Below are 17,328 nucleotides of genomic sequence, written 5' to 3'. Positions count from 1 at the left end.
TACACTGTTTGATTTTGAGGTTAAAGTGTAAAATGTTTTATAAATTCTAAGGAAAATTGCGTAACACTTGTTGATTGATACTCTACGTACAATTAATCAAATAGGTAGCTCTGGTGGTTCCATAGTTTAGAACTCCCCACTTTTAATTTCCCTTCACATGTGAAACGAACAATTAATTACCTCGCTATTCTATATGTTACCATTTTAAACAACCCTCTTTATATACACTGTATAGGTAAATCAAAATCACTTTACAACCGATCCCTTCTTCGCTGTAAACACAACAACCATGGTTTTAGAAGCAGCGTAATGCTGCAAATTCAGATATGAGGGCACCAACACTCTTCCGTATACACAGAGAAAGCAGCACGTTAACTTGACGAAGTCTTCTACTCACATCCACATCATATAGTTTTGCATTTATGAGCTGTATATACAATATAGGGAAACATCCGTGTTGCTTCATTCTTCGTCGCATTTTGACACATTTGAACGTGATTGTTCAATTACGGTAAGTTTGGGCATTAATGCTAATCTGTTCTTAAGATCGTTTTCGAATTGATTCACATATTTGATATCTGATGTAGAATAATTTGACCTCAATGGTATGTGCGAAATAAGCAAGTAATAAAATCAGGAATGAATTGAAATTTTCAGGTTAATAAAGGAAGCCAATTCTTTAAGTCATTCCTGTATAAACAGTTTAAAATTGGAAGTTGTCTTTTAGAATATATATTTGCTACTATATTACTTGCTGATATCATTAAGAGTATTATCATATACAGTAGGCCTTTATTAAAGTCAAACTCAACGAAACATACAATGTGTTATCCATGAAAACTATAGTATGAGACTATTACATATCTATTCAGTACTTTTTTTTTAAATTCATTTATTTGCTTTATCGCCAATTGTGTACAATGTGACAGGAAGTCTCCCATGAAGTCTTAAAAAGACTAACAAAGTAGGAGACTCCCTGGAAGTAAAAAAACATGTACAAATATTATTCTTTCAAAGTTCTTAAAAGTATTCTCAAAGTAACAGTAAAAGTTTTTAAAGTAAAAAGGTAATGAATTCTTAAAGTAAAAGTATTCTTTGAAAGTTCGACGGTTTCACGAGAAATATCTTCTACTTCTTAGTTAGTTTTCCAAAATATGCAGTGTATGTGGTATAACATGCAGTGCAGAAGGTACGATATGCAGTTTGTTAGGTTTAATAGGCAGTGTATTAGGTATGATATGCAGTGTATTATGTATGACATGCAGTGTATTAGGTATAATATGCCGTGGTTTAGGTACAATATGCAGTGTGTTAGGTATAATATGCAGTGTATTAGGTGTAATATGCAGTGTAGTAGGTACAATGTGCAGTGTATTCGGTATGATATGCAGTGTATTAGGTATGATATGCAGTGTATTGGGTACAGTATGCAGTGGCTTAGGTATAATATACAGTGCAGTAAGTACATAGGCAGTGTATTATGTATGGCATGCAGTGTATTAGGTATAATATGCCGTGGTTTAGGTACAATATGCAGTGTGTTAGGTATAATATGCACTGTGTAAAGTATTATATGCAGTGGTTTAGGTATGATATGCAGTGTATTAGGTATAATATGCAGTGGTTTAGGTTTAATATGCAGTGTAGTAGGTACATAGGCAGTGTATTATGTATGACATGCAGTGTATTAGGTATAATATGCCGTGGTTTAGGTACAATATGCAGTGTGTTAGGTATAATATGCAGTGTATTAGGTATTATATGCATTGTAGTAGGTAAATGTGCAGTGTATAAGGTATGATATGCAGTGATAATGTGCAATGTATTAGGTACAATATGCAGTGTGTTAGGTATAATATGCACTGTGTAAAGTATTATATGCAGTGGTTTAGGTATGATATGCGGTGTAATAGGTTTAATATGCAGTGTAGTAGGTACATAGGCAGTGTATTAGGTATGGCCTGGAGTGTATTATGTATAATATGCAGTGTATTAGGTATACTATGCTGTGTGGTAGGTACAATATGCAGTGTGTTAGGTACAATATGCAGTGGTTTAGGTACAATATGTAGTGTATTAGGTAAGATATGCAGTGTATTAGGTATAATATGCAGTGTAGTAGGTTCAATGTGCAGTATGTTACGTACGATATGCAATTTGCTAGGTACAATATGCAGTGTGTTAGGTATAATATGCAGTGGTTCAGGTACAATATGCATTGTGTTAGGTATAATATGCAGTGGTTCAGGTACAATATGCAGTGTGCTTGGTATAATATGCAGTGTAATAGGTATACTATGCAGTGTAGTAAGTATACTATACAGTTTTTAAAGTATAATATGTTACGATAAAGTTAAAAAAAAAAGATGGAAACTCAAGATCAATGCAAAAAACTGTTTTAAAGAACCCATTGGCTACACATTGTAAGTACAAGACAAATATCTACACTCTCTTTCTACAGCTACATATCATCATGAATATGTATATAGTTGCCCTTGTTCTAACCAATCTATTTTCTGGACTCTGTTTTGGAGGACTGGACAGAAAAGGTAAATGTGTTTATTCGTTGTATATAACTTAATATTCATCTTTACGCTTGAATTTTTCTCTTTTCCGAAACCAACAGAGATTACTCTTGCGCATATAATGTGACGCACAAAGCCATGCTAATTCGCAAACAAATATAATATAATATTTATGTAGCAAAAGTATCTTTCATATGACTCATATGTAGTAGTAGATTAATAGCTATATAAAATAAATCAATTTGATTGTTACTTATCCAATATATATCAGTAAAGACAGTATCGTCGGAATATTGTTCATACAAACGTTCAAAATGTGAAGTGGACTGCAGACAGAAGAAGTATATATATATTTTTGGAATTGAGCAAATATATTCCAATATTGTCACATGAAATATTGCAATCAAAATATGATTTCATTATTGTCAGTTATGTGCATAGATGTAAATATGAATGATCGTTACTAGTTTTATCTTTACATATTTTCCATTTATGGCGATAGTCGTTGTTACATTATTTCTTCTAGGAAAAGAAATTGTCAACACCAATTGTAGATACATTGGGTACATTAGGTAACACCGTATCATTTTATTACTGGATATAATAAAGTTTATAACATTGTCAATTGCTTGGCATATATACGATTACATAGGAAAAGTGTGTTTAAATCTGTTTCCTTGCAGTAAATGTTGCTAACGGGTTGTTAAACTTTTTGAATAGGTGAAATATCTGTGTAAAATGTCAGACAGTACAGTGGAGCAATTTTCCATATAAATTAATGCACAGTTTTATCTATGCTTTATTTCCTTTATTGCTGTGTAGATGCATGTGGAGATGAGGGTGTATGTAAGTGCAAAAGTACAAAAGTGAACTTAATGGTGAACTGTGTTTGGAGGTCGCTGACGGAACTACCTTCGAACATACCCAACAGAACGACTGTATTGTAAGTGATAGACACCGAGGTTCATGCTCAATCACTCTTATTTGGGTTTTACATCACAGGTTGATACGTATTCAGCTGTATAAACAGAACAACTGTTATATATCGATATATAATACCTGTCCTCAGATAATTAATGATTAATTTTAACTTCGAAAGTAAAACAAAGGTAAAGTGATAAAGGAAATTCCCCGCAACTTTCATATCATTGATCCTACTTTAATTTTTAACATGGCCAATTAACATTTGATCAAAAGAGGTCTGTTCGTTTCGATATAGGTAATAGTGATATCTTAAGTGGGCCCCCTAAACATGTACTTATAGAAATGTCAACGGGAACATTTAGTAAAGACAATGAATAAGTTCCTTCATTAAAAGTATTGCTTAAGCAAACAATGTTTACTTTATTGCCATTGATTTGTATTCACTTTCGAATCATTTGTTTGTATTAATGATTTACTTTAATCAAAGCTCGCTCTACTCATTATTGCTGCTTGTAAAAGATGTATGACTCTTTCTTTAAATTAGTCATTAAGGGCTCAATTTAACTCTATGGGGGAATTGTTATAGCCTCAATCGTTTGCAGACAAGGAACACCAAAGTAGTTCACAGTCATTAAACTCATAGACTAAATCATATCAGTTTCGCTCTGCATAATTACGCCAGAAGTATTTCCCTTTATTTCCAGAAAATATAGCCGATATGAGTACAGCGTCTTTATGGTTACAACAATGATCAACAAATCGTAAAATATATTCAACGAATGGAACATTTTGAAATAACACAAGGAAACTAGAGAAACTCTTGAACTGAAGAAAAATCTTTGAAAATGAAACCTTTTGTATTTTTCTGTAAGATTAACCTCTTACTGCAGACTAGCTTTGGTATCGCAATCGATCCACGAAGAGATAACAGTCACAACTGTCAATCTTAAAGTTTTGTACCAAAGTAAAAACTGGATCGTGCTGATAAATATGATAAATCGGTAGCATGTGTTATTAGGTTTACAGTAATAACTGAGGATATATGTAATCCCAACAAATGCATCAAACTGGATTTGTTGGAATTCCACATATCCTCAGTTCTGACTGTAATCCTAATAGCACATGATACCGATTTATAACACGATTCAGTTTTCACTGTGGTACAAAACTTTAAGATTTACAGTCTGTAGTAAGTGTTCTGTGTGTTTATCGGGTAGGCATTGCCTCTTTTGTGTCGTTAAACTATAGATGACATATCTAGAATCGTTCAAGCAACTTGATATTACATCGTCGCATCATCTCCCTTTTCAGAAACTTAGGGTACAACCTGATCACAGAGTTGAGATCTGATAGCTTTAGAGGACTGCCTAATTTGACTGAACTGTAAGTGCGAATCTTGAACTCAATTATTACTTATATCTTTCAAATAAGAGTGATGATGAGGAGTGGCATATCCAACAGTTCTCTATGATTAATCTGTTCTAGACAAAGGTATGTGAACTGTTATTACATATTTACAAATAATCTCATTGGTGTCAATATCTAGATTGTGTTTGCACTAACTTGTGGAAGGTGTTAAAAGTCCTATGTTTATTTTGGCCATATATTCCTCTCAATCAAACGATTATTGATGGAATTATATATAAATACTAATCAAATGATACACACGAAACGATCGTTTCCAGCTACTTTCTTTGATTTGATTGCAAGTAACCTTATTCTTTAGCATTGAATACATTCCAGGCAACCCTTTCTTACCACTAACTTAATAGTGTGCAAGAAAGATACAAACCATTTTAAAATGATTTGTCAAATGCCAAATGGTAGTCAAAAGAGGTGCGTGAAGCCTAGGCTTATAGCAGAAAGCATCCAATAGTGAGGACGTTACAACTTATGTCTCAAAGTTAAGTTGTCCCACACATTATTTTTTGTTTTTTTCACCAGGATGTTAAATGATAACCGTCTGTCAAGTTTACCTGAAAATATCTTTGCATCATCGACGAAGTTGCAAAGACTGTGAGTGTTTTTTTTTTATGTGGGGAAAAATCAACGAAAATCACCTTACTATTATGTGAATATTAATCTGATGTCATTTAGGGTTGCATTAGAAGATGATGTGCAAATAAAGTTATTACAGCTATGTCTAATATCAATTTAAAGGATGTAACAGGAAGGTAATATGGTGTTTCTTAAACTTTGAAGATGAAAGAATCTTCTGTAATATGAAATTCACTCTAGTTTTGGGTGTAAATTTGTACAAAATCGACCAATCCACTCATTGCGGGTAAAGTTATCATTGGTTTACAGAACGGTTTGCAGTTTCGATTTCTATGGCTCGTTACATGTTTCCTGACCCAATTATTGAGCTACTACATGAGTGAATTTGAACCTAGCTATACGTCCACAGAGAGTAATGATCCCATCTGTTAAGCATATCTCAAAAATAAGCTGTAAAAAAAAATATGTGTATTATCGTAAGTTTCAACATATGAAGGAAAGCAATAAAATCAAATCGAAAAGACAGAGTGAAACGTTTAGGAAAACTTGGTTGAGAAGGATTAGGACACAGAGGTAAACAATGTTGTTTGCTGGAGTTGGTATATAATTTGCGTTTACTTTATACATTCTTAATATTTAGAAACTTGACTAGCAACACGCTACAAGAGCTACCAGCAGGCTTGTTTACCTCGACACCAGCTCTATTGTCAATGTAAGTATCAAGGTTGTACTTTTGTGACGATTTTATCCACATTAGTTTCTCCTTTCATGTGACCCTTTCGTTAGAACCGTATTGAACCGTTGTCTCCTTTAATGATTAAGCAAGATACTTTGCAAGAGATTAATTGAGATGCTTGTCGAAGTAGTCTATTACAAGGATTCCTACCCAAATATTTCAATTTGAATACCAAAATAAAGGCCAGGTAAGCAAAGTTGTTAATTCCATTGTTCGCAAATTGTATTATATCTACATAATAAAAAAAAAAGATGTTTTAAAATTCGCAAAATAGTTTAAATAAAATTAAACTACTCACAAACTGAGAGACAAAATTGACGGGAATGGCACAGGAGTACCCCTAAATTGATACCGCCTTTGGTTTTGATGCAATTTTGACCTCTTTGTTTTTGCACTAAAGTACTACTAGCTGCAAACAAACTTGGCCAACACTAGGTACGTACTTCAAACAACAGTAGGATATCAGAAACTCTATGTTTACATTGTTAAATAGGGGACACTAACCCATCCATCTCAGTTAGCTTATATGACAAATATCTTTAGTTTAGGTTTAGTTTAGAGACCCAAGGGTCAGGAAGTCTTACAGTAGCTTATATATGAGACCATGTCAGATCGTGGATGAACACTGGCTTATTTCAAGCCTTCTCTTTTCGATAAGTGTTCAAAGGATATAGGCAGGCGTGGGAATTCGCTCCCATTCCTAATCCCGTGACCACCATTTAATGTCCTCATCCGACGGACGAGAGTGTACGCCCCGGCATCTGACCACTTTCTCAATCACTGAGGTATGCAAAGGCAACCCAGTCGACATCACTGCATTGTAGCCTTGACTGACGAACAAAGTTGATACGAAATCAAGTGAAGAACAGGAACAAACCCCTTTTCCAAAGTTCACAAACCAGAAATACCAAATCCACGGAAGACTCCGCACATCACCGCTGCACTGCAGCGATTTTTGAATAGGTCAAGAGGATGTGGCTGCTCCTGGCGGAATTTTGATCCTGGAACCTAAGGAATTTGAGGAGGACAATGTAACCGCTGAACTAAGCCTTTGCCTCTGAACCAAGCCTTTGCCCACTGAACCAAGCCTTTACCCCTGAACCAGGCCTTTGCCTTTAATGAGATTAAAAACTCCCTGAAACAGCTCAGATCTTGCTCCCTTTGCCAGATATTATAGTAGAATTAGTAGTGTGTTTTTAATTTCATAAAGCCACCATGATCCGAACCCTTTCACTTTCTTTTTGATTTTCTTTCCAAATTTTCAAATGTTAACAGTGTTTACGCTTAAACCAATCCCAGTATTCTGTAATGTCAAGAGCTAAATATTGTTGATTGAGCATTTGCAAAACTTATCTCTAATAATTAACATGCAAAATGCGTGATTAACTTTTTTTACAAGTAAAGATATTTCCGTGGCTAAAGCTTCTTTCTGAACAAAATTGCTGATAGTTCAAATTTAGTGAAAAAAAAATCGTTGAGCTATTATTGTACATGCCAAACGACAAAATAAGTTTAAGAGTTACACCCATGTGTACTTCAAACTTGGTGCGTCATAGTGACGCCATCATATAAGTCATACACCAACATTTTGGGGGTGAGATCTGCAACTTCATCGATTGCCTATTTGTTTCCTAATTAAGAATTTGGTATAAAAACAACTAATACGCCAACACGCTATTATAATTTGTTATCAACACGATTTAGCAGGACATTGAAACTTATGGAGGGGCAAAGAAACAATAAATACCGTTGTCACCAGGCTCCTCTTCTCAAAGCTACACCGAACCGCCCCACCCCCACCCCCGTCCCCCAAAAAGGAGAAAAAATGAAGGAAGAATTAATCTCACTCTATGAAAATCTACAAACCGTAGCAAAATATCCCACTATGATGCTGATTCCTTTGAGAATGCTGTGATATGATCCATGTGACTTCATAGAGCCACAATTTGGTATGGCATACATCAAAGGAAACACGATGGCGGTCGCATGCTTGTTTAACGAGAAAATTTTGCTATCGCTACCCGTTTGGGGTGTTATAACCAGTAACGGTAATTTCTGATTCGAAAACTACTTAAACTGACCATCGATCGACTAGATCTATATAAGCAAATCTGTTTCTGAACAAACTTGATCATCATGAGCTAAAATACGTCCATCCTAATATGTGACCGAACATGTTTCTATGTTTTCTTCTTGGAACATCTCTCATGACCATAGCAAAAATGTACCCCCCCCCCAAAAAAAAAAGAAGGAAAAAAGGCACATTTCATTAAACGACAATCATAAATGAATATTCCCTTTATTGGAACACGAATAACATAGACACACGTACAGGGTTTTACCTCTACTGAGCAGGTATATGAATTTGTTTCTTTGTCAAAAATAACCTGTTTTATTAATCTTAACATTGCGTATGGTATGTATCTCATTTGTTACAGAGAGCTTGGTGTCAATTTGTTACGTGAGTTACCTTGTGGGTTATTTTCAAACCTGACCATTCTGAAATATCTGTAAGTATTTTGCCATAGATCTATCACTATATCCTCCTCCCCTTGGAAATATGTTTAGGATTTATAAATCTGTAGTGAATGTTTCTCAATATTTCCTCTTGTTTGTTCAAATTATTCATTTTTTGGTTGACAATCTAGATTGGCATAAACCACCACAATCATGATTTATGAGAATAGAGAACATTTCTAAATGTGATCTCTCAAATTTACATATATATATTTATATAGAGTAAGGCAAAATATGTCACCAAAAACAGAACTAGTATTGTTCGATTCAGGTGACAAACGCCTACAGTGGAATTACGATCTTTCTTACCGGTTTCGAACCTCTGGACATACAATCAGCGTCCATAGCCTAGTGGTTGGGGTGTCCGCGTACAGAGCGGAAGGCCCGTGGTTCGAATCCCGGTGGAGGCTGAAAGTTTTTTCACTGTTCTTGATTTTCCAACTCATTACGATTTTCATTTATATATATATATATATATATTTATATATATATATATATATATATACTAAACACCCTTCAATAGCTCATTCTAATAAAGCACATATTTTGACTAGTTATCTGTAATCCTTCTTATTCATAACTTCAAATCTGCCCAATGGGAACAAGCAGCAATCAATTCTACATACTAAAATACTAAAGGTTGACTGATACGTATATGTTGATATTTAATAAAATGTAGAATACATCTCTTAATTTCATCATGTTTTTCTGTAGGATACTGTGTAAGAATCGCTTAACAGATATTCCATCAACAATATTAAATTCAACGGTGAAGTTATATCTGGTGTGAGTACTCGATTTAAATAGGTTTGGTTTATATTTAACTACGATATATGCTTAAGCACATCTTAATGTGAAAATCTCAAAAGATTGGTCAGATGTATCACTCAAAAGGTAAATCTAGAAATTAACAATGAGTCACCACTTTGCCTCTCACAGTAATCCCATTGCAACGTGAGAACAAGAAATGTCAACGATGTTTCTTTTTACCAAAGATGAAAAAGCATCTAATTTTCTTCACATTATGTATCACATGGTCGTACGCAAAACGGCAATCCGTCTGGCACATAAATCGTGAAACCAGTCTCCCCCGTGTCATGAATACATGAGGTAGAACCCATGTATGAAACAAGTATGACTGCATATGCATTGTAAACGTACAGCTAGCAACCCTGCGTGATTGTCATTGTACCTATATTATCAAATACTTAGAATCCCGCCTCTTAGTCGGTGTTGCCATATGAAGCTAACATACAAGGTGTAGGCCTATTGTTAGTATGAAATTAATATTCTATCTGTAAGTCTGTGTTGTCAGCGTGGAGCATGTATATAACTAATGCGCATTGTAGAATGGAACTAGTCTTCCAACTAGTATATATAACTTTATATAACTATATATAACTTTAATTAACTATATATAAATATATATTTATACTATATAACTGTATGTATAATTATATATAATATGATTTATTATGTATATTATATAAGTATATGTATAATTATGTATAACTATATATAACTTCATTTAACTATATATAACTATGTATAATTATATCTACCTTATATAACTAAATATATATATATATATATATATATATATATATATATATATATATATATATATATATATATATATATATAACCTATATATAAGTATATACTGTATATAACTATGTATAACTATATATACTGTGAATAACATGGTGACATATCTAGTTCATTGTTTAATATAGCTACATACTGCAATTTTTTTTAATGCATTTTGAGTGAGATAAAGGTAGTAGGTTAGGCTCCATCGGTAAAGTAGCTTCAGAGTTGTGTCAAATCACAGTAATCCAACGATTCCAGTCGACTCGAGCCGAGCCGACTCGAGTCGAGTCGAATCGAATCGAGTCGAGTCGAGTCGAGACATCACTTGTACAGATTATCATGTTGTATATTATATATGTAAACCCCTCTTCTGATTAGAACGCGACAAGAACACAACGGTGTATAGCAATGCATAAGCAAACAGTAGGTCATGTTAAGTCAACGGCTACATTCATCGTTAAACCAACCAACCTTCTTACTATTAATAATGAAACTTATAAACGACCAAGCGATACACCGAAAAATATTTTGTCAGATTTGATCAAAATAATTCAGGAAGCCCATTAAATGGCAATTATGATATTAACACGTTTGGAATGGTAATATTGAACACACAATTAGTAACTTAATTGTTGTATGAGGCTATTCGCCCTGTTTGATATTTGTAGAGTCTACTTCTATTAATCCATGGTTGTCGTTGACTATCTACAATGTATTCTAATTATCATATAGCCTGATATTGAGAATATCTTATTCATTTTTGTTTTACTTTTATAGAGATTTTTCATATAACGACATATCTGAAATACCAGAAAATCTATTTGATCATGCACAATCTCTCCTTAGGATGTAAGTATTTTATTATATTTTAATCAATTTTTTTGTTTGTGGTGAAAGCCGACATTTCTGAAGTATTATGAAACATTAGACTGACGTCACAATGATCAGATCTCTCTTTATACATTTATTAACAAGTTTCAACAAAATGAATAGGTATTCACTTGGTACGTTTACAACTCTTCGTTCATTGATCAATTCCATACATTTTCTATGGGATCAGACTCTCACTTTTTTTGCAAAATGAATAGCAAACTAATTTTATTTTTTCTCATCTCCACACTTCCCAACCACAAAAATATAATTGTTTATTTCATGGGAAGTTAGTGTTTTGATAATTGTGCTGACAGGATCTTATAAATTTAGACAATTTGCAAAATAAATGTTAAAATGCTTGAATGTATTATGTGAAATTCCCCATGTTGCAACTAACTGTTTAATTGATCGAATACAAGTTCTTAACATGATCATTTTTTTGCGAAATGCCAACTTGCACATAATATACAGTGTAGGTGGCAGTAAACTATCGAATTGCAAAGAACGTGACAATTGGGTAATTTGCCATTTAATTGCAAAAAAAAAAGAAGTTTCATTGTATAATTTCAATTTGTAGGCCTAATCAAAGCGACAATTCGACTTTTTTTTTTTTAAAGAAAAACAAGTGAGCTATACTTTATAATTTGCAACAAAATGCTGATATACTGAAAGGAACATTCAATATTTTGATGGCATCTATAACCGTTTCCATATTGTAATGTAAAGAATCCGTAATTTTACTTTCTACAGACACGTCAATTGTGCAATATTGATAACTTAGCACATATTGGAATTAATTGCACATCGTTCTTCTTGGGTCAGACGAGTACATAAGAGAATATTGCTGCATTGTAGTTCTCTTGTTTGTTTAAAATAATTCATCGTATTCTTACGTTGATGAAAGTAAGGAGAAAATCCCTTTCCCTTAGTAACAACGGTTTAGGTAACATTACATTAGTTGTGCTTCTCCAGGGAAGAGGCTGTGATCAATTTCAACCGTGGTGCATGAGTGCCATCGTAAAGAAAACGAAAGGAAGCACGTCGGTAACACATTTGGTGACTCTTCAATTCTTAATTTTATTTCATTGACCAACAGATTCATTCACATACCTTTCCATCCACAGAAAACTCCATGCAAATAAACTCGAGGAGTTACCGAGTAGGCTCTTTGCGCCTGTTTCAGGTTTACAAAGTTTGTGAGTAACGAACTAAGTCAGATCAAGATAGTTGGAATCTCTTACATAGTTCATTAATATACAAACTATTGGCATAAATCAATATTATAGGTTTACCAAAGCTAAACTGTATTTCAATGTGAACATTGTCGTACTGTTCCCAGTTATTATTAATTAATTACATGTCATCCATCTTTAAATGAATAACGAAGGCAGGGGTTGAAAGACAATTTATCTTATTCAGTAAGTATAAACCTCTCTAATGTTCGATTTTTATGTTTAACCTCTTGCTGTTTGACTGAATACGCTCTCTTTCAATATCCTGACGTCATCAAGATTGGATTTCCGGCGTATTACGTTATCAATGGCGGCTTACTTTGCATTGTGCTGAGGCCTTAGGAGCCACTTTCCAAGCAAGCGTATTCAGTTAGACAGCAAGCGGTTAACATAACAATCGAATATGAGAACATTTTTAGGTTACTGAATAACATAAAATTGTCTTTCGATCCCTGCCTTCGTTATTCCTTTAACTGTGAACATTGCCATAGTCTTCTAAATAGTTAACAATCAATTAAATGCCATTCATTACAGCTTGTATAACATATTGCCCTATACAAATCGCTCATATGGAGTAATGGTAGCATAGCGTGTGCAAAAACAAGGTTGGCCGCAAGTGAGAGAACTAGATACGATTGTTCATTACGGATATGTAAATAATGGAAAATGGATTTGTTTTCACTGTATCCTTCATTATCATATGAAATAAAATGTAATAAGAAGTGTTATGGTTTGACTCAAACAGTGTTTGATATTGAGCATTTCTTTCGTTGGAGACCGTTTTGTCTCTCAAATAAACACTTAATTGTCTCAGCTATTTGGAGACTTCTACATTATACATTTCTAGATAAATTTAGCATCAAGAGGCACAGTAAACACTGCATATATATTTATTGTTTTATATAGCCCATCTGAGGTTGGAACAGCTCATTCAATTAAAATGTATATCATCTTAACATTGAGAAGTTAATGCTAACATAAACACTCTATCGTTACCGTGTAACAGATTCCTTCATCGAAATAAGTTCACCAGACTATCTGATAAGTTATTTGAGACCAGTAGCCATATTACTCACATGTAAGTATTCGTCAGTAGTGATTGGACACATCTTTGTACTGATGTACTCTTTCTCATCCAGTGTGTTAATGATACAACCTGTATTCACTTTCCTATACTTCTTATAGCAAGTTTCATTTAGTTTGACTGAGAGGGTTTTTGTGTACAAATTTTCAAGAAATGTTAAAAAAAGAATTGATTGCTTTGCAATTCGAACGCTCCTATTACCGCATATGAATTTAAGCTGACCACTTTTTTAATGTAATATTAACGTAAAAAAATACCGTAATGGAAAGTTTGCAGGAATAGGTACTCAACTTTTCAGCGGAAGATATGGTTCTGCTCTATTTTATGCCAAAGAAAGAAAAATTGATTAATAGTTTGGTTGTTTGTTTTTACCTGCAGGACATCATATGTAGCAAAATTATCGTTTTAATTATTTGGAATGAATTAAAAACGACCAGTTTTTTACATGAATATAAATGCAGCGTTATACTGACTAATCTTAGCAACTGCTTTCATTTTAAGGTGTAAATATTCTTCCGAGATTTAATTGGCAACATTGCTCATCTTGCAAACACATATCAACTCACCATCAAAGATAACATGCTTCTGAATTGCATCGTTATCCACCCGAAACTCCTAAAAGCATTCACCCCGTACTCATGGATGGGACTGTAACTACTGTTCACGTCCTGTTACACATGTTACCGTGTTACGAACACAAAGTAGAACTTACTGTTGCACGGTTCTGGGACTTGAACATCAGTTGCTGTAGCAACCATTGGGTGCGAGTTCTTTAATACGGGATTCTAATATGAAGTCGTATCTAGTCGTTTATGTTATAAGTAGGCCTATGGATATACCAGAACATGGCCTTTCTTCGTTCTCGGCATGACGAATTGTGTGATTTGAAGAGAATAATAATAATAATAGTTATAATTATAATAATAATATATATATCATATATATATATATAATGTATATATATCCTTTTATTTTCACAGCAACTTAGGGATGAATCGGTTAGTGGATATATCGCCAACATTGTTGCGCAATCTAACATCGTTGACTTATTTGTAAGTACTGCGTTGAGAATTGCTAATTTTGAGTTAATTTGCAAAAGCCAGGATTCAATGTTTCATTATTGAGACCTCTACTTCATTTCTAATTCTCTTTCATTTCAGAGACCTCTCGAACAACAGCATACACGATGTATCATCAAATTTGTTTGAAAACTCGCTGAACTTAAATCATATGTAAGTTATAATTATAGAACTCATACGTATTCATACAGATTACCAGCAAGAACTGAGCAAGCAGGAAATCAAGGGGCGACGTTTCATGTTTGGAAAATACAGATCGAAAATCATTTGTGACCAGATATAGGCCTAGCTACCTACTATACCATATAGAAATATGCTTTAGCTAGTCCTTGAACACATTGCCGTAACTCAAAAATTGCCATAATGCCGATATGTCATGTGAGTTGAGTATGTAAATATGCATTCCTTCATTTTAGTTAATGTACGAGCACTGTACCAAAAGTTATTCAAGAGAACATGAATCACATTGCGCATAGCAGCATTATGAATCATATATAACATTTCCCCTTTTTTTCATTTACAGAGATTTGTCCATTAACAACATCCGCTTTATTCCTGAAAATATATTCGCTCACTTGCCTCGATTAAATTTTTTGTAAGTTTACAAAATATTGTTTTGATAATTAACCATCAAAGAGTGTACAGACAAGGTTCCCTCTCTAACTAGATATTTCTGTCTTTCGACGCACTTTGCTGTTTGTTCTTGAATGAGATAAGGAACCAAATTACATGTAGTACAGAGGTAACCAATTTGTCCTGTTTTAATGGGCTTCCTTTGTAAATAGAAATGTGATTAGGTCCTTAGTTATGCGACAGTAAAGCTGGTCGCTATATTTCCACAGGTTCCTACTTCATATTCACTGAAATGAGCAGAAAATAAACAATAAATAAAACTAAAATAAGAGAAAGAAAGTGTCATCAGTGCAATCTATCTATGAACTATAAGTCTTTTTTTCTTCTCCAAGAAGTAAAATAAGGCACCATGAAAAATAACACTCAACAGTTAACAAGGGGAACATTATATAGCACCGCTTCGTGTAATATGTAAAGTAGTCTAGGCTTAACTTTTTGCTGGTAGTAGTAGGTCTAGGTAACAGCCCATGATTAGTTTAAGTATTTAACCAGTTTCCTAACCATGTTATTATTTATGATGTAACTAACAACATTTACACTGCACACAGTAGTTCAAGCGTATCTTACGATACCGTTCCCAGTAATACAGCAAAGCGAATGGGCTTCTTTAGGTTAAATCTCGTCATTTAGGTCAAGGAACTTAAACATGTTACATATATAGAGGGTTAGATCGTCTACCCACCCCATTATACGCACAAGCAATTTCACTGCTTTCAATGCTGCATTATTTTCTACTGTTAACATGTTCGAACAAGCTAACTTATATGCGGCTGATCTCAATGATTAATTCATTATCTTTGTTCAACAGTGCGATTGCCCAAAACATGTTGACAGAACTTCCAGAGAAATTGTTCGCCAATAATTATGAGTTGACCACCATGTAAGTTTATTGCAGTATAATTGTATTGAATAAACATGACGTAAAGATTATCTAAACATATACTTCCCTTTGTTTATTTTACAATAATTTATATAAACAAACTACAAGAGAAAGAAGGCGTTTTAATGTGGTTAGTAACCTGTTCATTATGATATTTCAATTACAGAAACTATTTAGGAAACCAACTGAAGAATATTCCGGAAAACCTCGTGCAAAATTCCACAAACTTGCAGAAAGTGTTAGTAGTAGTATCTTAACTTTTAAACAAATATCCTGTCGCCGCTTTAGGGGTGACAAAATGGCTCGTATTAACAGACGTTAAATGTTATGTTAGAGCTTATTGTTATTTCATGAACGTATTTGGCAGTATGTATGTATGTATTTTAGATCCTTCTGCAAGCAGAAACTCGCAAAGAAGCCACCATTGGCTTATCAAAGCTGCAAGCTGACCAAAGTCAGTCTCTTAGTTTCATATTTTAACGTCCATGATTATAAATTTTCAACAACTCTGTAACTGGACGACATACATTAATCTTGGAGTGACTCGAACCGGGGACCCTATGATTGGAAGGCATCGGCGTTAACCACTAAGCTAACACTCCTAGAGTAGAGTAGGTGAAACAAACTTACTCATATTCCTTTTTCATTTTGCAATGTTAAAGGTATATTAAAGAGGAAAATAAAGCACATTGTTATTAGAAACCACATCTCAATATCTTGTCCCTACCTTGAGATATGGTGAACTGAATGTTGCTTTATCCTTGAAACCTGATACATTTGGAATGTATGTCTAGCTAACTATGTAAGATCCGAGCGGCGGGAGAGGGTTCGATCTGTGCAGGGTGAGGTGGGGGAGCATACTTCTAAGAGCAGTGAGCACGTGACTTTGATTTGAAGTGGCATATTACAATCTAACCTCAAAATGGATTTCCAATGCATTCCGTACCTCAAATTCTAGTATTTGAATGTTTTTCAACAAAGGATGCTATTAGAAAGCTAAAGATATTACCCTTTTATTTAATGTATTAAACAAACAGACATGGATCATTTTGGAAAACGAAAGAGGTATTTATTGTTTATGAAAATGGGAATTTCTGAGGTTTTTCGAAGAAAACGGGAATTGGAGTAGCTACCTGCACCCGATTTCCCCGGCTCCCCTGTCCCTTCATGTAAAAAGTCTCATCTTAGAACAATTCTATTGTAGAAATATTATTTCCCCTGTAAAATTAATTAAAAATATGTTATACAGAAAAG

General features: G+C 33.9%; 1 protein-coding gene across 2 annotated transcripts in view; it reads left to right on the top strand.

The window, feature by feature from the left end:
• Positions 1 to 386: 386 nt before the first annotated feature.
• Positions 387 to 17,328, top strand: part of LOC139982290 (uncharacterized) — a 31,068-nt gene continuing 14,126 nt past the window's right edge. For both annotated transcript variants that reach the window (XM_071994975.1, XM_071994973.1), the window contains exons 1-16: positions 387 to 511; positions 2,462 to 2,549; positions 3,348 to 3,468; positions 4,761 to 4,832; positions 5,394 to 5,465; positions 6,088 to 6,159; positions 8,622 to 8,693; positions 9,415 to 9,486; positions 11,071 to 11,142; positions 12,291 to 12,362; positions 13,405 to 13,476; positions 14,463 to 14,534; positions 14,643 to 14,714; positions 15,085 to 15,156; positions 16,003 to 16,074; positions 16,241 to 16,312. In XM_071994975.1, the coding sequence (XP_071851076.1) occupies positions 2,474 to 2,549; positions 3,348 to 3,468; positions 4,761 to 4,832; positions 5,394 to 5,465; positions 6,088 to 6,159; positions 8,622 to 8,693; positions 9,415 to 9,486; positions 11,071 to 11,142; positions 12,291 to 12,362; positions 13,405 to 13,476; positions 14,463 to 14,534; positions 14,643 to 14,714; positions 15,085 to 15,156; positions 16,003 to 16,074; positions 16,241 to 16,312 (1,133 nt within the window). In that variant the 5' untranslated portion in view covers positions 387 to 511; positions 2,462 to 2,473. The remainder of the gene's footprint in view (positions 512 to 2,461; positions 2,550 to 3,347; positions 3,469 to 4,760; positions 4,833 to 5,393; positions 5,466 to 6,087; positions 6,160 to 8,621; positions 8,694 to 9,414; positions 9,487 to 11,070; positions 11,143 to 12,290; positions 12,363 to 13,404; positions 13,477 to 14,462; positions 14,535 to 14,642; positions 14,715 to 15,084; positions 15,157 to 16,002; positions 16,075 to 16,240; positions 16,313 to 17,328) is intronic.

This window comes from Apostichopus japonicus, chromosome 16, assembly GCF_037975245.1.
Source record: "Apostichopus japonicus isolate 1M-3 chromosome 16, ASM3797524v1, whole genome shotgun sequence".
In the NCBI taxonomy this organism is placed as follows: domain Eukaryota; kingdom Metazoa; phylum Echinodermata; class Holothuroidea; order Aspidochirotida; family Stichopodidae; genus Apostichopus; species Apostichopus japonicus.
The sequence above is the reverse complement of the archived record's forward strand: the minus strand, read 5'-3'. Positions and strand labels throughout refer to the sequence as shown.